The sequence below is a fragment of the Choristoneura fumiferana genome, chromosome Z (assembly GCF_025370935.1).
Source record: "Choristoneura fumiferana chromosome Z, NRCan_CFum_1, whole genome shotgun sequence".
NCBI lineage: Eukaryota > Metazoa > Arthropoda > Insecta > Lepidoptera > Tortricidae > Choristoneura > Choristoneura fumiferana.
In genome coordinates this window covers 43,184,748-43,206,443 of record NC_133472.1, presented here as the reverse complement: position 1 = coordinate 43,206,443, position 21,696 = coordinate 43,184,748, and the positions used below count along the sequence as shown (strand labels likewise).

The following is a 21,696-nucleotide window of genomic DNA, read 5'->3' as shown; positions in this document are numbered from 1 at the left end:
CACAGCCTAATATACGTCCCACTCGCTGGGCACAGCCTCCTCTCAGAACAGAGGCTTGGCCATAGTTCCCACGCGGCCCAGTGCAGATTGGAACTTCGCACGCACCATTGAATCGCTTCGCAGGTTTGTGCGGTTAACTTGTTTGCAATCAAAAGAAGGCGTTGTGGAGCGAACGTGTCCTTTCAAATTGCCTCAATTGACCACTTCAAACTCGTTGGCTTTACGGCCTCGCAATGTATTTCAACTTGCACGATTTTTCTTGCTAGTCTAAGCCCGGCTTTAGACATTTATAATTGCGATGCCATGGTAATAAGAATTCGTATGTAATCGGTTGTCGTTGTATATTTCTAAAAATTGCACGGGCATAATTTTACAACAGTTGAGTTAAACTTAAGACGGCATTAAGCTATTTCTAATGCGGGCGAAGCCGCGGGTTAAGGTTTGTACAAAATAAAATCTCACTACACTCGCCCAACCTTCTAATCAATGAGGGCTATCGTTTTTTGTCTTTCTAGATGGCGCCACTGTTGCGTCAGGTTTTTAAGTGTAGCTTTCAAAGTCTGTTTACGGGCGTGAAATCAAAGTTTAGATTAAAATCATATTTAATACACCTTAAAACCGTACCATAAAAATATTGAGCAACCACAGTGTTGCGTAGTCCCGTTTTGTTCGGAAAAAAGGGAGGTCAAAAGTTTCCGAAAGACAAAACTGTCTCAAAACACAGACATTCATTGCCCCGTAACGTTGCCATAATTAATTTCAGGTAATGCAAAATATTCACAAAATTATTCTAATTATAAATAAACCCGCGTAGCTCACCCAAAAACCATGAGATTCGACATTTCGGAGACCTCACGCTACACTAGCGCCTCTAGCGGCGAATTCATACGCGATAGCCCTCATTGTAATCTTGTATCTCAGGGAACATTGCGACCGCTGCCGAGAATACCACTACGGCTTCTCAGTCGAGGGTTGCCAGGACTGCGACTGTGACAACTGGGGATCCACCAACTACCAGTGCGACGCCACTGGCCAGTGCTACTGTCAAGAGAACGTGGAAGGCCGGCGATGTGACAGGTACTGTCATAACCTCACACTTGAACTAGTTTGCTAATGTCATTCGAAATTATTCGAAAATCGAAACAACGGATCGGTCTTCTTTTTCTTTCTCATTAGAATCTTCAGTGAAACGAAGAAAATTTACGAGTCCTGAATCACTTTAATATTTTGGTTGTACTGTATAAACTGATGGATGCGTAACCTTCCTGGACAGAACAATCCAGGGCGTAAGCGCGCTGCCAAGAGCGCAGTCAGCGGTATCGGCAATTTTTGAAAAAATATTAGTTTTTCTTTTACAAATATACAATTTACTCGCAAATGTGACGAAAAACATTGTATGTCGCACGGGCGGTACTAGAATTACGAACATCGACTCATTAAAGCCCTCAGTCTTCGAATTCGGGCTTCTAATAGACTCTCGTTCGTAATACGGTATTTGACAACTCCTGATTTTGCCATATCATAATATTATTATGAAAATATAGATAAACCGATAGTGTTTAGCGAAGAGAAAATTGAAATCGGTTGAAAATTAGATTTATAGTAATTTTTTGAAAAATCTATATACCTGTCTCTATCTCAAACGCTTTTCTCTATGCAGCAAGTATGGCGGTACTGGCGTGTGACGTCACATGCCAGTATGTCTTTCTCTGTCTAATCTTGAATTAGAAACCTTTTTAAATTTGTTATTTGTAAAGGTAGCTTAAAAATTGTATTTCTGTTCGATAACAGGCATTGTGTAGTTTTAATTTATAAAACATATACAAAATAGTCAAATACCGTATTGCTTGTTTACGGCCCTTAAGACACAATGTACTGTAACAACTTTATCAACCCTTGTCAAGTTAATGCTGTACGTATGTAGATGTATGGAGAACAAGAAGCGTCGCGCGGACGGCCAGGGCTGCGAGAGCTGTCCCCCCTGCTACAACCTGGTGCAGGAAGCAGTTGACAATCACCGGCGGGAGCTGAAGCAGCTGGATGACGTGAGTACAGCGATAGATATTATTTCCACTGACAGATTGATTGCTGATGATTGTTCTAAGAGCAGTTGGTACGTAACGTAAAATTAAAAGGCGTGTGGCGCCATCTGTCGCGATTATCATAATCCAGGTCCTACGCTAAATCATATTGGAAAGGCGTAAGAAATGTTGTACTATTGCAATTTTAATTTAGAAGTTGTGTGTTATTTCTTACGCCCTTCCGATGTATTTTGAAATGTAGGAAGGTATCATGACGTGTGATAATGAGGGCTAAAAGACAGGCGAAATATCGCTAGATGGCGTTAGTATTGTGAGGGTTTTTTGATGTGTTGGCTCATTTAGTTATTAGCCAATGAGGGCTATCGCGAATGAATTCGCCGCTAGAGGCGCTAGTGTAGCGTGAGGTCTCCGAAATGTCAAATCTCATAGTTTTTGGGTGAGCTACGCGGGTTTATTTATAATTAGAATAATTTTGTGAATATTTTGCATTACCTGAAATTAATTATGGCAATTATGCGTTACGGGGCAATGAAGTCTGTGTTTTGAGACAGTTTTGTCTTTCGGAAACTTCTTCTTCTTTTTACCGAACAAAACGGGACTACGGAACATTGTGGTTGCTCGATATTTTTATGGTACGGTTTTAAGGTGTATTAAATATGATTTTACTCTAAACTTTGTTTTAACGCCCGTAATAACAGACCTGAAAGCCACACTTAAAAACCTCACGCAACAGTGCGCCATCTAGCGAGACAAAAAACGATAGCCCTCATTGCAAGCAAGGCCGTAACGTCAAAAAAAACCCCACGATACAAACGCCATCTAGCGATATTTCACCTGTTTTAACCCTAAGTGAGTAGTTTCCTGGGTGAAAAAGAAAATATTCTATTCTGAGGAATTCTTTTGTATTCTTAGGATTTCTTTTCTGAGGAATTGTGTATGCGAAGCTAGGTATACCTATTATCTCTTGTGTCGACACTAAAGTATCTTCTGTTCGTTTCTTGAGCGAGAAAATGGATAGCTAATCGCTTCCTTGTCAATGTTGGGACAAAAATCCTAACTTACACCTCTCTCGCAGATCCTGTCCAAGATCTCCAAAGCACCGACCGTAGTGGAGAACGCGGACTTTGACAAAGAACTGCAGCGTGTGCGAGAAGACATCGACAGACTTGGAGAAGAGGCGAGCGCGCAGCTGACGGGCGGTGCCGGGGCGAGCCTTACGGGCGCGCTGTCTGAACTGGCTGACAGACTCGGAGACGTCAGGTGATCATATCAGCCATAGGACCTCCACAGTTCGACATAGTCCTTCCCCACACGAGGCGCTGGCGGAACTGGCTCACAGACTTGGTGACGTCAGACAGATGACACTAAAACTCTGGTTTCCCAGGATCAGTGGTGCCGTCATATAGCGGCCGTAATTGATACCACTCCTCCTCCTCCTCCTAGAAAGCGGTAACTGACACCGCTCTCTAGGAAACCGCGCCATTTTGTTTACATAGACAACGTTCTAGTGACGTCATTCACCGCTTGTTACGGTCCCTATAATGACGGCACCGCTTGTCCCAGGAAACCAAAGCTTAAGAAATAACCTATGTAGCCTTTTTTTATACATCATCATAATAGCCGTAGGACGTCCACCGTTGGACATAGGCCTCCCTCAGTTTCCAGTTGCTTCGGTTGGAAGCGGCCACACCATGAACCCGCGGCTTTAACCAGGTCATCCGTCCATCTCGTTGGTGGACATCCTACTTTGCGCTTGCCGATCCGAGGCCTCCATTCGAGAAACTTTTCGGCCCCAACGGCCAGGGCCGGATTTAGGGGAGGGCAACTGCGGCTACAGCCCTGGGACCTACACAAAAGAAGGACCCCCACAATAGAGACATCGGATTTTTTTTTAAATTAAGACGGGTACACACTGCCAAACAACTATTCATCTATATTTGTTCACTTCAATCAGGCAATCAGTAAATGGCCCTCATTTTATTTGGAAAATAGTTTAGGGGGCGGGGAGGGGTCCACTCCTTTGTTGCCCTAAGGCCTCTAAATCCGGCCTTGCCAACGGCCATCGGTTCTCCGTGCTATATGGCCGGCCCATTGTCACGAGCTAATTCGCTTGGCGATGTCGATGAGCCTCGTTTTTCTACGTTATCTCCTCATTTTTTATTCGAACCCGTAGAGAAACCCCATAGATCTCTCCATACAGCTAAGTTTTTATCACGGCTATTGTGGTCACTTTTTCTAATAATAAATTTTGCAAAAACAAATGACGTGACCTTGTAATATTTTTTTATATTCTTGATGCAGGAACATGTTGTACAAGATCGAGGAACAGTGCTACGAGGGTAATGAAGCAGTAGACAAGAGCAAAGGGAACGTGTCCAAAGCAGAAGACACCATCGAAGCGGCGCAAAAGGAGATCAATGTAAGTTTCATATCCTTGTAACTGGATAGAAGATTTGTATAGCAGGTAGAAGAGATTGGAAGGCCTAAGACCGTGTTTATTATACACTGCGGTGCTCGAATCTCGTGTAACTCGGTAGGATTTAGGAAATTAAAAAATCTATTTAATAGGTAAGGTTGCTATGGTCACCTTTAAACAAGATTATATTTAGCAGGTTGAAAGTTTGATGCAGTATGTCATACTCAATTGTTAAAGCAGATTATCGCTCATAGTGAGCAAAGGAAAATAGATCTTAAGGTGACGAACCTTTTGTCACTCCGACTGTACGTCCGTGGTCGAATTACTTATGTATATCTGGTGACAGTACAATAATCTAGTAGTGGCATCCTGGTAGTCCAGCCAGAATCTTCTCCACAGGATATATGGTGGTCCAGCAGGATAGGTGTATGAAAGCCTTTTTTTCAAGATGAAACGGAGACGCCTCGCGCACGCCTAAACCTACCTACTTTTTTTTGTTGTAGAGCGCTCTAGAGTACCTAGACGGGGAAGGAGCCGCGGCACTGGCGAAGGCACGCAACCGCTCAGACCAGTTTGGCAAGCAGTCGGTCGACATGTCGGCGCTCGCCAAAGAATCGCGGCTGTTGGCCGACAAGTTGGAACAAGAGGCGAGGAACATCAGGTAACTGTAACTTTATAGCTCGTGTGGCAAAAAAAACCGGCCAAGCGCGAGTCGGACTCGCGCACGAAGGGTTCCGCACCAAATCTATACAATATTAGACATTAGCAAAAAAACGACAAAAAATCAAGTTTGTTGTATGGGAGCCCCCTTTTTATTATTTATTTTATTTTAATTTCATTATAGGTTTAAGTTGATTTTATTTTATATATATTTTATTATTATTATTTTAAAAGTTGACTGAAATGCCGACTAAAATCAGACCATGTGTTATCCATACCTTTGTATTAATCCTTATCAAAATACTTAAATAGTTTCATATTCAAAACGGTTTTAATACCTGTAGATTACTTTTTGAATTATTGAAATCCGGCATTCTATTCAAAAGATATTACGAATTTAAAACTATCAATCTAACCAAAAATGCATTTTAAATAAGTACTCTACGATGACGCGCCCCGGCTTCGTGCGTGTCGGATGCAGTTTTTAACCCCCGCCCGTCACAAAAAGAGGGGTATTATAAGTTTGACCGCTATGTGTGTCTGTGTGTCTGTCTGTGGCACCGTAGCTCTTAAACGGGTGGACCGATTTGAATGCGTTTTTTTTATAACAGCATAAAATAAATGTTTAAGGGTGCTCTTTACGGCAACAGGAAGTTACTTGAAATATTCACAGAATATTTATTTAAATTTTCATTCACTTTAAAAATAAATAATTAAAATAGAATAAATATTTAAGGGGGCTCCCGTACAGCAAACGTCATTTTTGACGATTTTTGCTAATGTCTAATGTTGTATAGATACGGAACCCTTCGTGCGGGAGTCCGACTCGCACTTGCGTGCGAAGCCGGGGCGGGTCGCTAGTGAAATTATAAAGAAATGTAGACCTCGCTCTACCTTGATCAAGCCGGCGCCGACTTCATATTGTTTGTCTCAACTGCCTGTCTAAAATAATGCCCATAATGGTGATTTTCCACCGGCGAGGTGAGAGGAGAACTGAAATTTGTATGCATTCTCGCGCTGCCATAGAAATTTCAATTCTCGTCTCGCCTCGCCGGTGGAAAACCACCTTAATAGTGGAAATCTAATTTTACTTCTTTCTTTTTCAGAGATGTAGCCGAGAAGGCGTACAACACTTCTATCGTCGCCAACAACTTGGCAAAGGATGGCATCAACAAACAGGCCAATATTAGGTGAGTTATCAATATCTGAACACGACCATACTCTATAGGTAGAGTCATTTACGATGACGCGTGACGTGGTTCTTATTACAATGTCATTAATGTCTAATATTGACAAAACCACGCGTCTTCGTGGATGGCACAAGGTATACGACGACTGACAAACGCCACATAAGTAGTGTGTGACAACGCTCTGCTAGCCGAAATTAGCCGAGTCTCTTTCCAAAGGCCGATGTGCAATCTTAATGGCCGGGTACTGTAAATTTGCCTTGAGCTGTTTGCCGAGCATCTGTCCATTATCCCGAAGATTTTTGACGAGCATTTACTAGTTCTCCAGACTGAATGTGTTAATTGTTTGTAGCAATGTTTGGCTCTATGCTTGGCTTTGTTTGTTATTCAGTTGGACTTTAAAAACGTCCAATGTTTGATGTTGTGTTACAGTCGAGTTCGTAAACTTGTGAGCAAAATTTTGACCTAAAATATCTGAACACGCTTCTACGCCGTTAACAATAGAGTCGTGTAGGTAATTATTTTTTATTGTGTTCGTTATTGTCAGAAGGTTTTATGGAAGACAATTTAGAAAAATTACAACGGGGGCGAAGCCGTGGGCCACAGCTAGTATATAATAGGTAAAGATGTGTTGAAACCTCCCAAAGCTTTAAGTTGTACGAGGGCATCTTTAGGAAAAAGAGGAACAACAGTACTCTATACTACTGCATCGTCGTTTGTTTAGTTTTTACCTCTAGTGTGCCATTCGCTAGGACCTAAATTCAATTGGCTTCTTTTGGTTTTGTTAATTTTATTATTGGCTGTATCTTTATTTTCGTAATACATACACAGGAAATTTTAAATTCAGGAGTGGTCAAAATACTGTATTGGTGCCAAATTTTCCAACTGCTCCATTCCCTTGCAGCAACGAGGTCCAAATCTTGGCGAACGAACTGCACGCGGCCGCTGGCAAGCTGAACAGTATGACGGAGCTCGCTGATGCGGCTCTGAAGAGAGCCAAGACTGTCTATGAAGAGGCCCTGGGGCTATACGCTGAAGTTAATACCACGATGCTGCCGGATATCAAGCTCGGGAAGCTCAGGCAAGATGCTGTGGAGATGAACAAGACGGTGGGTATTTGTTGAATGAAATAGTTTATTTTGCTTAAGACATTATAAAATCGGTCTTGTAATTAGTGCTAATGAGATGGGCTGTGACATGTCCAATCAAATACATTGGCATGCAAATAATATCTTAGTTTTTAAAATTGAGTTTGTTTTAACCTAAAGTAAATTTAATAAGTATGTTGTTAACCATTGTTGGGAAAAGGGGTTCTCTTCTTAGCCGAAAATATTTGTCCGGAATGATTAACTGCTTCATATGGACAGACGATTTTTTTGAAACTGAGTTCTTCGGGATTGTTATAAATTTCTATCATCCACCTGAGGGGTTGATTTTCAAAAATGCTGTGAATAATGATTGATGTTTTTTCTATCATTAATAATATATTGAGTTTCATAATATGATGAAACTTACTGAGCTAAAAACCATAACACTTAAATAAACATCCGAATTAAAAACCTTCCTTTTCTGAAGTAAGTTGCTAAATAAGTAAGTTTTTTCCCTAACATAATGCAGAAATTCCTTACACTAGATCGACCAAAAATCAGCGGAGCTAGAACACCTGATGAGCTCCAACGAGGCCATCCTGACGGACCTGGACGAGGCCATCAAGACTGGCCGCGAGTTGCTGGAGCAGGGACACGAGCGGCAGGACGAGCTGGACGACTTGCTAGCTAGGCTGGACGAGCTCCAAGCACAGGCCAAGAGTGACGTGGAGCTTACCAAGATCACGTTGAAGGACGCTAACGAGATCTACAAGACTTTGAAAGGTAAGTGCTATGTAGATGATAGATAGTTACTAAACTTGAACGAGGCCATCAAGACAAGCTGTGAGCTGCTGACCAGGCTGGAGCTCCAAGCATAGGTTTAGAGTGACGTGGAATTTACCAAGATCACGTTGAAGTACGCCAATGAGATCTGCGAGTACAAAACTTTGAAAGGTAATTGCTGTATAGAAGATAGATAGATATTAAACATGGACGAGGCCATCAAGACTAGCCGTGGGCTGCTGGAGCAGGGACACGAGCGGCAGGACGAGCTGGATGACTTGTTGGCCAGGCTGGACAAACTCTCATGTTGAAGGATGCCAATGAGATCTACAAGACTTTGAAAGGTGAGAGGTTTGGCTGTAGAAGCGACGCAAAGTTTAACCTTCTAGCATATCATATGAAACCTGCCTGTATCTTCTCATTTCTAATTCAAACAAAAACACGTTACACAACGATACACTTCCTAAGCTGAAGTTAGTTAATTATTCATCATCTCTTTACTAGAATTCAGCGACCAAGTGACAGAGTCCCGGCAGCAAGCCGAACTTGCCACTCAGGACGTGCCAGCGATCAGGGACAAGGTCGCCGCCGCTGATGCCAGCATCAACAACATCGCCGAGGAACTGTTCCAAGCTTCGGACAAGGCCAAAGACGCCAGAGACGTGGCACAGAAGGCCCAGAAGGAGTTCGCTGAAAAAGCTAGCGAGGTAAGTGAATTAATTCGGCTGATGCCATGCTGATGCCAAATGAGAATGACCACTGAGGGATGACATTTACTGCTGTCTTAAAGTCAACGTTGTCAAATCACGATAACCTAGTGCCAACCAACCTGTCACAGAACTCCCCATTTAGGCTGCCTTTCCACCACAGACATGTGCGAGGATGCGATGCGAAGAATAAAAAACCGGCCAAGAGCGTGCCGGACACGCCTGAAAAAGGGTTCCGTAGCCATTACGAAAAACTTAAGTAATATTTTTCTAAGGATTTCGTATTTTATACGGAATCTTCGAAGTTTAGGTATATTTTATACCTTATAGTTTTCCTTGAAAGTTTGATGTACTTACTACCATCCTGAATTTTTTCAACCCACCGGTTTAGATTTTAGAGGGGGGGACGCTCGATTTTAATGAAAGTTTGCACTTTAAAGTTGAATATTTCGCAAACTAATCACTGAATCGAAAAATTGTCTTAGCAAACCCCTAATGGTTTTAAAAGACCTATGCAAAAATGCCCCACACTTTAGGTTTGGATGAGAAAAAAAAATCACCACCACTTTAAGTCTATGGGAGTACCCCAAAAAAAATTTTTTTTGTGATTTATTGTACCATTTTCTCGGCATAGCTTACATATATATCCGTGCAAAATTACAGCTTTCTAGCATTGATAGTCCCTGAGCAAAGCCGCGGACGGACGGACAGACAGACAGACAGACATGGCGAAACTATAAGGGTTCCGTTTTTGCCATTTTGGCCCCGGAACCCTAAAAATACTTAATTTATCTATACTTAAGCAGCGCAGCTCTAATAGAAACAGCTCAGCGGGGCGAGAAGAGGTAAATGAATCGTTACTATTGGTTCATGTCGAGGGGCTACCTGAGGTACAGATACACTACAGATAGAATTATAAGTCAAACGGCTATCGGTTCTCCAATCTTTTATCGCCATTTTTGTCTACCGGATTTTGAAAAAAAATAATACTTAATTTTGTATGATTTTTTTAAACATTGTCTGAAAAACACTTTTCGTATCTCTATTGACGTGAAAGATCTAACATATACGAAATCTACATATTTGGGTTGATCTTTGACGTCTCTAAAAACTGGTCGAGTGTTTTCATTTGAAACTAATTAACACAAAAGTTATGGCCAGAAAACCAGTTTTTTGGCCCAAAATTGTTCAACTTTGATGCCAAATATTTCGAAAACAATGAACTTTGAAGTAAATATGGGATACTATATTTCTTAAAGCCGTTGTTGTTAATATAATAAGCTACAAAAATCATTAGAAAACTAAGGAATTCAGATCGAGGGTCATTGGGGCATAGGATCGCCTCGTACATCTCTGGTAGAAACAGTCTTATTGATGGTGTGAAATAGCTTATCCTCCTTAAAAATAATTGAATGTGTGTGATCATCACCAGGCTGCTCACGAGATTCGAAAGAAGGCGTCAGCGTCGAGAGCTGATGCGGGCAAGCTAAGAGACGAAGCTGAAAAACTTTCAAGTAAGTAGACCTGTTGGCGACTGGCTGCGGTATGACCTTTTTTATAACTATACTTTTTGACACTTGCTTTTTTAATATGTTTTTACGTTCATTGTCAGTTGTGATTTGTTTGCCCAATCTGTCGGTTCAATACATAATATTGTCCTTTAATCCTATTAAATAACCTATCATTTAACCCGTGTTTCCATCAATCTTCCCATTACTTTCCATACAGTCCACCACTAGCTATCAAGACCACACAACATTTTAATAGCATAAGGACCAGAGGCTATTGTCTAAAGCACTCAGAGTCACAATCGTTTTCACTGCTTCCTTCTTGCACACGGCATAAGATCAGGGTAGAAGGAGATGGTCAATGCGATTGCAAACAGCGCGTTAACAATACGACCTCTGGATGGCTGGGCTGGTTCACTGCAAGCCATCAACGTCAATCATCAATACGGAATATTACTGCGAAGTTCTGCCGCTAGAATGCAGCACTAGCGCATAACGTAAACTGTTTTTGACAAGTTCTTCAAAACTCTGAAAGGATTAAAATTTAAACTCGCACCACATTCTTTAAATGTCCGTAGGATGCCATTAGGTATATCATATAGTTTTAATTTTTTTGGAAGTATAGCTCTATCGTTTGATCATGGTTTTCTCTATAGTTACTAAATTAATACTCCTTGGTCATGGTCATTCATGCTACCCGTCATAGCGACATGTATGTATATGTATATGGTGTGTGCTAGTGTCGCCCAATGCGCAGAGCTTTGCCTGATATTCCCTATTGGCATAAGCTTCCCAGAGGGAGGGAGGTATTTGCCAGCCATAAGTGATCATATCTACAAAAAACTGACGAGAACAATATTCCCCTATTTCTTCTTCCCAAATTAAACCTATAACTAAGTAAAGAGGGTTTAGACTCCCCATTTTTAATTTTGTTTTTCGCAATATCACATCACGGCTCTATATACGTCATAAGTCATGTCATCCTTGATTGACCGTTGTATTTAATTGTACTTTATTCGGCAGCGCGCGTGGAAGGTACAGCCAAGCAGATTGAGGAGTTGGAAAAGCAGGCAGCGGACAATACGCAGCTAACAAGGGACGCCAAAATGAAGGTACACGAAACCTAGACGACTGAAGAGTCTACTGGTTAGACAAACTGATTACAATGGGCAGATATTTGTATGAAAACGTCAAATGTTTGTTATCAGTTTTTTTTTAATTTTTTAAGTCTTCGGTATTTAATATGAAGAGGTATTTAAGTATGTATCTTTCTACTTAAGTTTATCGGTTGCCTAGTGCCCATAACACAAGCTTTGTTTACTTTGAGACTAGGTTAATCGGTGTCAAGTGACCCGTGATATTCATTTATGTAGTTCTATTCAGCGATTTAAGCGTGGAGACAGACAGGTTTTTAGGTCAGACTAGTGGAAGACATAATAGGTATACGACATTATTGGTCTAATCTGGTTTGTTTTTGTCCAGGTGGGCCAGGCCAATACAGACGCCAGGGAGGCTGAGAAGCAGGTGTCGAAGGGGCTCGAAGACCTCAAGGTCATCACTGATGAGCTGCAGAACCTCCCGACCTTGGATGCTGCAGCTCTAGACAGGCTCCGTAAGCTCACTCTTCCTAACCAACATAGAAAAAATGGAAAATGCATTTATTGACCATGCGAGAAGGTTAGGGACCAAGATTAGGGAGAAAGTTAGGGAAAAATGCAGCAAGATAAATAAATAGACTATACCTACTACTTATTATAATAATCATATTATTTATGGCTATGCCGCATGGAGAGAAAGTATCTTAAGTATTACAGATAGAAAATTTTGCTGAATGAAGACTTCATTTTGATTTTGAAAACTATGTTAACTGCATTCAAACATTTTTGAATAATTCCCTGTCTGAACCGGGAATCGAATCTACCAAGTGAAAAAAAAACATCAGTATTAACTTTCCTGATGTAATTAATGTAAAATTTCCTGGTCTTACTTTTATATAGGATGTTATGTTGATTGAAAACAAACAATCCCTATGATATGATCGAGCGTTATTTGGTCGGTATCAAAAAATGAGGGTTTTCACAGAGGCGAAATATCGCTAGATGGCGTTAGTATCGTCAGGTTCGTTTGACGTTTGCTCGTGATTGGTTAAAAAACTAAATGAGCCAATCGCAAGCAAACGTCAAACGTCAATACTAACGCCATCTAGTGACATTTCGCCTCTGTGAAAACCCTCATTAGCAGGGGTCGGACCTTGTGCAAGGTCCGCCCGGATTGCTACCACCATCTTGCTCGCTAATCCTGCCGTGAAGCAGCAGTGCTTGCACTGTTGTGTTTTGGCGTGGAGAGTAAGACAGCCGGTGAAATTACTGGCACTTGAGGTATCCCATCTTTGGCCTCTAGGTTGGCAACGCGTCTGCAATACCCCTTGTGTTGCAGATGTTTATGGGCGGTGGTGATCTTTTACCATCAGGAGACCCACTTGCTCGTTTGCCATCCAGTCGAATAAAAAAAAAAGTCCCGATGACGTCAAACCACTAATAGGATGATTTCAAATAGTATTTCTAATTTTCATAAACAATTATCACTTATCATTTATCAACCTCTTATTTTATTCACTGAATTCCATTGATTTATTTACGATTATTTTGTTACTTCATTAATGCTACTTTGTTACTATATGTCACACGGAAGTTAAAATAAAAACATCATCTTGTGTGCAAGAATACGTGATCCTGCTCATTAGCATTAGATTTGGATTGTTTCATCGGTGCGTGAAGCTTCCTCGTTCGTTTGAAGGATGTGTTGTATTGCTGTTTCTGTAATGCCATATTTTATTACAGAGGACAATCTCAACAAGGTGACAGCTGACTTGAAGGCACTGGATCTAGATGGAAAGATTGAAGCGCTCAAAGAAGCTAAGAAAAACCATCTCAGGTTTGTTTTAAGTTACTCTTTATTGTAAAAAAGGGAAAAACAAAAAGGTTACAAAAAAGTATTACGTTCAAAGGTGGAGTTGTCCCTGCAGGGATCTCTGCCAGTCAACCTTTGAATGGTAGAAATGAGTAATCTCAAAATAAGGATTATCTAAGCACCAATTTTATAAATATAGAGGTGTATACATATAGATACTTCTGACATACATACAGATTGTCCCAGAAATCGACGATAATCCGGCAGCTCATATGGCTGCTAATTAACCTCTTAAGGTTTAGTTTTTCAGGTAGTGCGATTTAAAAAAAATATCTCCCTCAGCTTAGTTTTTTTAAAGCTACAGCCCGAAATGTAAGAATTTTGAATATCTTTTGTTTTTCGAATATTCTTGAATATTCTTCATGTTTAATCTTCATTAACAAGAAAAAGTCATTCGCTCGGGCTAAGACTCGAAAATCCCTGAAATAAATAAACATTATGTATTTATTTATTTTATTTTATCACCAGATGGATGGACCAGTACAAAGAAGAACACAAGAGCCTTCAGAATGAAGTGGCCAACGTGAAAGACATACTAGATCAGTTGCCCCAGGGTTGCTTCAAGAAGATCACGCTGGAACCCACGGAGCGGCCGCAGAACAAACCCGCGAGCTACAGGTAGGCTAGTGGTGTGGGAGCGTTGAGAAGTGAAAAGCAAAAAAAAAAGTTCGAGAATAAAAAACTTTTGGCAAGTAACTTCACCCTGTAGTTTTTTTATACTCTTAAGTCTCTTTTTAACTGCAAATATTAAAAAAAACAATATCCAGGTCTGACATTCGTACGTACGTTTTGCGGCAAGCCCTTGGGTTTTAGTCAATAAAGCTTCGTCTACAGGGTGCATTAACCGCATGCTAGGCGAATGCTTAGTTGTTTTGTCTGTCCGCCAACAGATGTCACTTACTAGCGGTTTCATTAAAATCTCACTTGATGGCGCTTCATGCAGTAAAATAAGTGTATGTAAAATAATGTTCTAATTGCACAATAGATGTGGAATTTCGTACTAAATTTTGATAGCTATTTTTAAGCGCCAAAATGTTTTTTTTTTAATTCTCTTTCTTTCTCAACGCTCGGTTCACAATGTGCCTTATTAGGAGTAATTAAGATTAAGGTGATGAAATGTATCATAATAAATTATAAAGCAAGCAAAGCAACGGACATTTTCTTCATTTTTTTCCTTACCAGAGAATTTTAGTAAACTTTGCAGGGAAAAATCCAAATTACAATACGAGACGACTTAGCCTAATAATAAGGGTAATTATAACATTATTATCGGTGGTTTCAGATCAGATGATAGTCCTGTTGTAAAATTGCTATGAAACTGTAGCGAAATGAAAAAAAAAGTTTTTGTACTTATTACAATGCATTTAATTTCTGCATTTAATAATAATTTACCGAACTGTAGGTTTATTCGTAGCAACTGCAGCTTCCTTGAAATGTGCCATAATTTTAGAATGGCCACTCTCTTGTAAATATTTTGTTTAATACAAAATTTATTGTAATCGTAAAACATGAAGTTATCTGAGGTAGGCAATACTTTACATTTTATTTTATTAAAGATGGTAATGAGATAATTTTTATTCAATTAATTTGCGGTACAAAATAAAATGAAATAAAATTGTATTTTTAGTGTTAACTTACTTTGAAAAATCTCTTATGTCTAATCAATAAGTACTTAAGCAACACAGAAAATTATCAATTTAGCGGTACGAGCTTTTTTAAAAGTACTTAGTGATGATATTTATGTTGTCATATTTTACCTTAAATGAATTATAAAGTGTCCGACCGTTACGAATAACAAAACTTTTGAAAGTGTTCTTTTAAATGTTATCTCTCTTTTTTTATTTACACTTGAAAAACGAACTAACTAATTATGTACGAGTAGGTATAGTGCCTACGCCATATTGAAAGCTGAATAATATGTACCGTGTATTTATGAATCAACCTGTACATTACTAGCGCCATTACTTGCCTTACTTTCTGATGACTTTATGATGTAGGTACTTTAATTATTTTAATATAAGTATCTTAAAAAATCGGTTTGTTTTTACTTAAGTTCGCCAAAGACGAGAGGTTTACATTAAAAATTAAGTTTTTTTTGTTAATTTAGTACATTTATGTATTGTGGCTTATTTATTATATTAAACTATTAGATTAATTAAAACTTGTTTATTTTACTGCACCATCGTTTCTAGATTTGTCAAAATAACTAGAAAAAATCCACCTCTGCTGCGATGTTAAAACCTGGGACTCCTAAATTGCGGCAAACAGAAATAGCAACCTTTTTTAGGGTTTCGTAGCCAAACGGTGCCAACGGAACCTTATTACTGAGACTCCGCTGTCTTTCTGTATATCTGTCTGTCTGTCCGTCTGTCACAGGGCTCTATCTCTTGAGCCGTAATAGTTAGACAATTGAAACACGGGTACAACCTAGCTTTTAGTGCATTAGTACCCCATAAAATCATACTTTTAATGCGTATGTCTCATGAGACGTTATCATGGCAACTACGTACATTAAAAAGTTGATTGACCCATGTTCACACTAGAAGCGTCCCTTAAGCTTAGACCTTAAGGCTACGTGCATACAATAAGCTGTAAGCGGTAAGCAGTCGATTTATCCAGACTCCACCCGGGAAATCAACGTGCACCAGCCCTCTGTACTAAGTGTGAGTATGGGGTTACCATGCTAAAGAAAACACGGAGACATTATATTTTTACAGTTTTTTTAACAACATGCTTCATTTGTTTGGGTCAATTTTTAAACGTCGAATTTAATCCACAACTGGTGTGGTCGGATTGGCTGAAAATTTGATACCTTTTTTTATATAAAATAGGCTTACGTTTGCCCTCAACCTCGCTTGGTGGAAGGCGAAGATGAGGGCTAATATGGTACACGTTTGCCTAGAAATAATATTATAATAAGAAATAATAATATTTGTACCTGATACACAATAACATATACACTGCGACATGGATGGAAAGTACCTGAAATATTAAAGATATAATAATTTGCTAGAAGAAGACTTTATTTTTAAAAGTAAGTTATAATGGATTCAGCATTGACATTTATATGTACCTTGCGCCACTAGACTGGCTGTTTGGAACAAAACGCGCGGCGCATCGATCATCAATATTACTTTGACACAACCTCTGTCACGGACGTCAACAAACTTAGTAAAACCGTCGCACGACAGGCAAAAGTCACCAACTACCACTTAAAGTCAGGAGGTCTAATCAAACTTATATAAGGTTAAGGCTTAAAGTTTTATGGTAATAGTTATTTACCTTTCGACCGTTAAATACGAAATCCTTAGAAAACTTAATTTTTACGTAATGGCTACGGAACCCCATTTTGGGTGTGTCAGACACGCTCTTGGCCGGTTTTATATATAAAATAGGCTTACTTACGTTTGGCCTCAATCTCGCTTGGTGGAAGGCGAAGATGAGGCCTAATATGGTACACGTTTACCTAGAAATAATATTATAATAAGAAATAATAATATTTGTACCTGATACACAATAACATATACACTGCGACATGGATGGAAAGTACCTGTAATATTATAGATATAATATTTTGCTGGAAGAAGACTTTATTTTTAAAAGTAAGTTATAATGGATTCAGCATTAACATCTATATGTACCTTGCGCCACTAGACTGGCTGTTTGGAACAAAACGCGCGGCGCATCAATCATCAATATTACTTTGACACAACCCCTGTCACGGACGTCAACAAACTTAGTAAAACCGTCGCACGACAGGCAAAAGTCACCAACTACCACTTAAAGTCAAGAGGTATAATCAAACTTATTCATAGCATAGTAAGGTTAATATTCCACCAATCTTGTTTTTGTACTTAGTGATCCTTGCCTGCCACCCGAAGAGGTTCACAAAACCGCACTGTGAACCAATTTTGTGCGCCGTTTTGATGTAAGAAACATGCAGTCTGTACATAGATGTCGATGGGATTCAGAGATTTTCTGAAAATGATTTGCTTCGTCTGAGAATCGAATTAAGATGTATGCTATGATGCCAATAAAAAAAATGGACAAAGTTAATTCCTCTTCTACGTTTAAAAATCGATGTCAAAAATAGTCAATAATTATGAATGTGTTTTTCATTTCGTTTCCCATAATTTCATTTGTCATTTACACAAAGCCGTGTGTTTTTTCGGGTTTTTTTATTGTCATCTTATAGAATGCTTTAGGCTAATTCAGATTAGGCTACTTTAAATATAAATTCTAAAAAACAATGCTTCGGTAATACATCACAACACGTCAGAATACACGGCGGTTTACCAACACCTGTGATATTTTTTCACTGGATGTTTATTATATATCATTAACTACGCCTCCCGCACCCTACCTGCGCGCGGATTGTTAAAATAATTTAATTTACCGCCTTTGATTATTTCGTCTTTTTTTTCGGGTCGGTAGTAAAATAATATGAAAAAAACATTATTTTCAAAACCACGGCCACCCTATTCCGCACGGCAGCGGTCCCGCGGGTAGAACAATTTATGGTGAACATTCCACAATATCCATTGTTTTTTCAAGTATTACGTCTTACCCCCGCTATTTACATAACAAACATGTAGTGTTATCGAGGTCAACGAACCTTGCCTGCACTGAGGAACTGTAGAGGGCGTTTGAATGAGGAGTTTCTATGTCCTAAGATGTTTAGAGTTAGGTACTAAACTAAGGGACCGCTATCATTTCTGTAAAATCGTAATCATGCAATTTTTTTTCTCTACTACTGGTTTACCTACTTTGTTTTGTTAGCTGCGTATTGTAAAATCATTTTATCATATTTTATGTTATGAAAGAGTTACTTTCTACCTACTAAGTTTGTTGCGGTGATTTTTTCTTGGCAATGATGCCTTTCCGAAAGCGTTGGATCGTCCGAAATGCTTACAATAAAATGGCCAATAATCAAAAGTAGCAAAACAAAATATCATCTTGCTATAATGGAGGTATAAAAAAACCAGTACAGTATAAATCCATTTTTATTTGAACCCGTTGTATACAACCTTATAAAAAAAAACGCAACTGGACAAACTCGTAAAAACACCACATTGAATACTCCCAAAAACAAAGTAATTACAGAATTGATTAAAAACTACCAACGCCATCTAGATGTGCAAAAATAAAAGCCCCGAAAACAAAACGCTTTCAAAATCTCGCGCAAGACAAGAAAAATATATCAAACACAAAATGTCATACATTTAAAAACGCAAAAAGGCATTATATTACATATACATTTGTACAGTTAAACCGATTGTGTTTTGAAAATTCCCTGGCTGTTTGAATCACAATATTGACCTGCAGATTTATGTACTTATGTGTATTAATATCATGTCACGTTCACGTTTATTAAACAGTGTCTTAAACAAGCTTTAGAAGTAAATCTACGTCTTAGCGCTCTTAGACAACAAACTCGTTATTTTCATTCAACGAAACAGCAGTTGCTTCTACATACCTTTAACATCATACATAAGTTTATATTAAACTTTTTGACGCACATTTGAATTTCTGATTTAAAGTTATGTTTCTGTTCATGGACTTAGCATCATTGTTTTTGTAATGCATTGCTTGAGCCATTATTATGGGAAAAGTAAATTCTAAATTATATTCTTCTAACCAATCTGCACTTATATCTGCCGGTGATCCGTTTTCCTCATTTATATAAGAAAACTCTATATGTTTCATCAATTTACCATCTTCTTCAACAGTTTTTAATTTCTCCGTAACTAAATCTCCATCGCCATTAGCAATACTATTAATTATACTAAGTGCATTCATAAATGAGCACTTTTTTAAATAATCTATCCACCGTTTCACTGGATGCGATGCCACTGCCGAGTTCCGCACCGCCGGCTGAATAAGGTTTATGGTTGTCCCTCCATAAGTCAATCTACGTTGAATATTTGTATTTTGCATAGACCGTGCATGAACTCGTATGTCAGAATTTTCTTCGTCTTCCTCTGTCACTTTCATTTCATACGCAACCTGATCTGGGTCGTTGACGTCATACAGCCAATCATTACCTGATCCCTTGCCTCCTTTAGCTAATTTCTTTCTAGGATCAGTTTGAGCAGGTTCTGGCTCTTTAGTTTTATATGTATGTTTTTCTTCGTATGTATAAACTGTAGGTTCTGTGGTTGTTGTATCCACAACTGTTAATTCTGTAGTTGTAGATTTGTAATGATTCGCATCGGTTAGTAAATATGTATTGGTAATAGCGCCATAATGCCGCGTGGCATATTTTTTTAAATTATATACCCAAACTCTTTCTGTAATTGTAGACATGGGTGTTGAGCTTTTAGTGCGGGGCGATGGTGTCTCGCCAGTCTCTTTATACTTGTAGTAAGTTACAGCAGTTTGCATTGGCATAGTGTGGATTTCAATTTCTGGAGGAGGAACTGGTCCCAGTATAGTGTCGTATTCCTTAATTTCTGTTACTTCAACCAAATTTTCATATTTATTATCAGCGTCTTTGTTATCTTCATACTGCAAAGTACCATCATCATCGACTTTTAGTTTTTTAGATTTTCTTCTAGAACGCGTTGTAACATAGCTGCTTTGTAAGTTCTTGTGGAATAAAGACTCTTCAGCGTACTCAGTCTTTTGTTCTTTGTAACCTCGTAAAAGTCTCTGAACTAACGCCACATCCGAGGTGCGCGGGCTTTGCTTTTTCAAGTTAAACCTCCAGGTTTTCCTCGTACGTCCAGTATGGGCGCTATGCATATGACGCAGAGCTATGGTCTGCCAGGTATCTTGCTTGCAATCACTTGTATCTTCATAGTAAATATTTGCTGTAGCTTCCATCGGTCGAGTGTGTCCATTCGCCTTGGGCTCGCTTAGCAATGTTCCAATAATTGCAGGGTCTTCATTAGTTTCAGTTACTTTTAAAACAAGGGAAGGTTTTTGATCTGTATAATAATAAACATCAAAAGTATCATCAATGTCGTTCAGTACTTCAGTCCGTTTTCTTTTCTTTGGTGCTAAATCCGGCGATTCTATCACAGCTTTTTCATTATCTGTATGTACGAAGGAATTTAATTTCTTTTTACTATAACCGTCACTTGCATCATAAGGTTCTATATCGTTAAGCAAGTACGGGTCATTTTCTATATTATCTGAAATAGTTGTTGGCTTAATATCAAATAATTCTAAAATATTCCCCTTGAGTATTTGGCGGGCTTCTCTAGTACTGTTTTCAATATGTACTTCGTACTTTTCTTTTACCTTAGTTAGTCCTCGTAATGGTTTTGTTCGAATTTTATATCTGGGATGTTGCCGTCTAGACCTTTTTTCTCTTTTATGTTTAATTTTTGTTAGTTCTAGAGATTCACCTTTGTAAGATTGGACGGAGACTTTCGTTTTTGCTTTTGCTAGTACTGCTGTGTTTTTAGTAAGTTGCGCTTCAGGTTTAGCGATTTCAATATCCGATTGTGTATTTAATAACTTTGATTTTGGATTCAAAATAACATCCCTTAACATAAAGTCATGCGTAGCTGAAAGCGTACTTGAATTTCTATCAGTAAATGTGATACTAAACTTATGATATTGAACATTTAACATAAAAATAATAATAAATAAATAAACGGAACATGACATGACTAATCGGATGACGGATTGGTGTGAGCACCATAAATATGTAGACATTTTTTTTTCAAAGTTTGACTGAAAGAGTTTAGATAAAAGAGTAATGATATTAAGTCGCTTACTTTGAGCCTTAGAGCATTTTCACATTATCCGATCCGATATCGGTATCGGACGACGATGGACGACACACGATAGCCGACACCATTTGCTGTTTTCACATATTTCCGACAAAATCTTTCCGATACGGCCGGCTCAAAATGGCCGCTATGCATGGGCTCTGCGCACAGAGACAATTTAGATACACGCATAGCACACATTCGAACATTATCGTCCGATAGCCCACGGACGGGCGTCCGGTGGTGCCGCCAACATATCGGTGTCGGCTCCGATAATGTGAAAACGCTCTGAGCTTCAAAGTCACTCAAAGAGCAAAGATAAGGGCTACGTTTGGACTTTTTCTGCGAGATCGATGTAAAAATTTAATAAGGAGTAAGCGACATAACACATAGGGTTGCTATACTGTGGCAGTGGGTGGGGTACCTTAACAATTTGCACCACACCATATTTATGTTAATCCTAGCTTTTTATTGTAGTTAATTCATCATCCCAGCCTATATACGTCCCACTGCTGGGCACAGGCCTCCTCTCAGAACAAGAGGGCTTGGGCCGTAGTTCCCACGCGGATTGAGAACTTCACACGCACCATTGAATCGCTTCGCAGGTTTGTGCA

At 39.1% G+C, this 21,696-nt stretch overlaps 1 protein-coding gene across 1 annotated transcript in view; it reads left to right on the top strand.

The window, feature by feature from the left end:
• The window catches only part of LanB2 (laminin subunit gamma-1), a 52,560-nt gene extending 37,343 nt beyond the window's left edge, over positions 1-15,217 (top strand). Inside the window, exons 18-31 of the mRNA XM_074100921.1 lie at positions 922-1,077; positions 1,925-2,045; positions 3,118-3,302; positions 4,344-4,461; positions 4,962-5,119; positions 6,225-6,308; positions 7,210-7,414; positions 7,939-8,176; positions 8,681-8,883; positions 10,316-10,397; positions 11,415-11,503; positions 11,874-12,003; positions 13,232-13,325; positions 13,830-15,217. Coding sequence (XP_073957022.1) covers positions 922-1,077; positions 1,925-2,045; positions 3,118-3,302; positions 4,344-4,461; positions 4,962-5,119; positions 6,225-6,308; positions 7,210-7,414; positions 7,939-8,176; positions 8,681-8,883; positions 10,316-10,397; positions 11,415-11,503; positions 11,874-12,003; positions 13,232-13,325; positions 13,830-13,983 — 2,017 coding nt within the window. The 3' untranslated portion in view covers positions 13,984-15,217. The remainder of the gene's footprint in view (positions 1-921; positions 1,078-1,924; positions 2,046-3,117; positions 3,303-4,343; positions 4,462-4,961; positions 5,120-6,224; positions 6,309-7,209; positions 7,415-7,938; positions 8,177-8,680; positions 8,884-10,315; positions 10,398-11,414; positions 11,504-11,873; positions 12,004-13,231; positions 13,326-13,829) is intronic.
• The last annotated feature ends 6,479 nt before the right edge of the window (positions 15,218-21,696 follow it).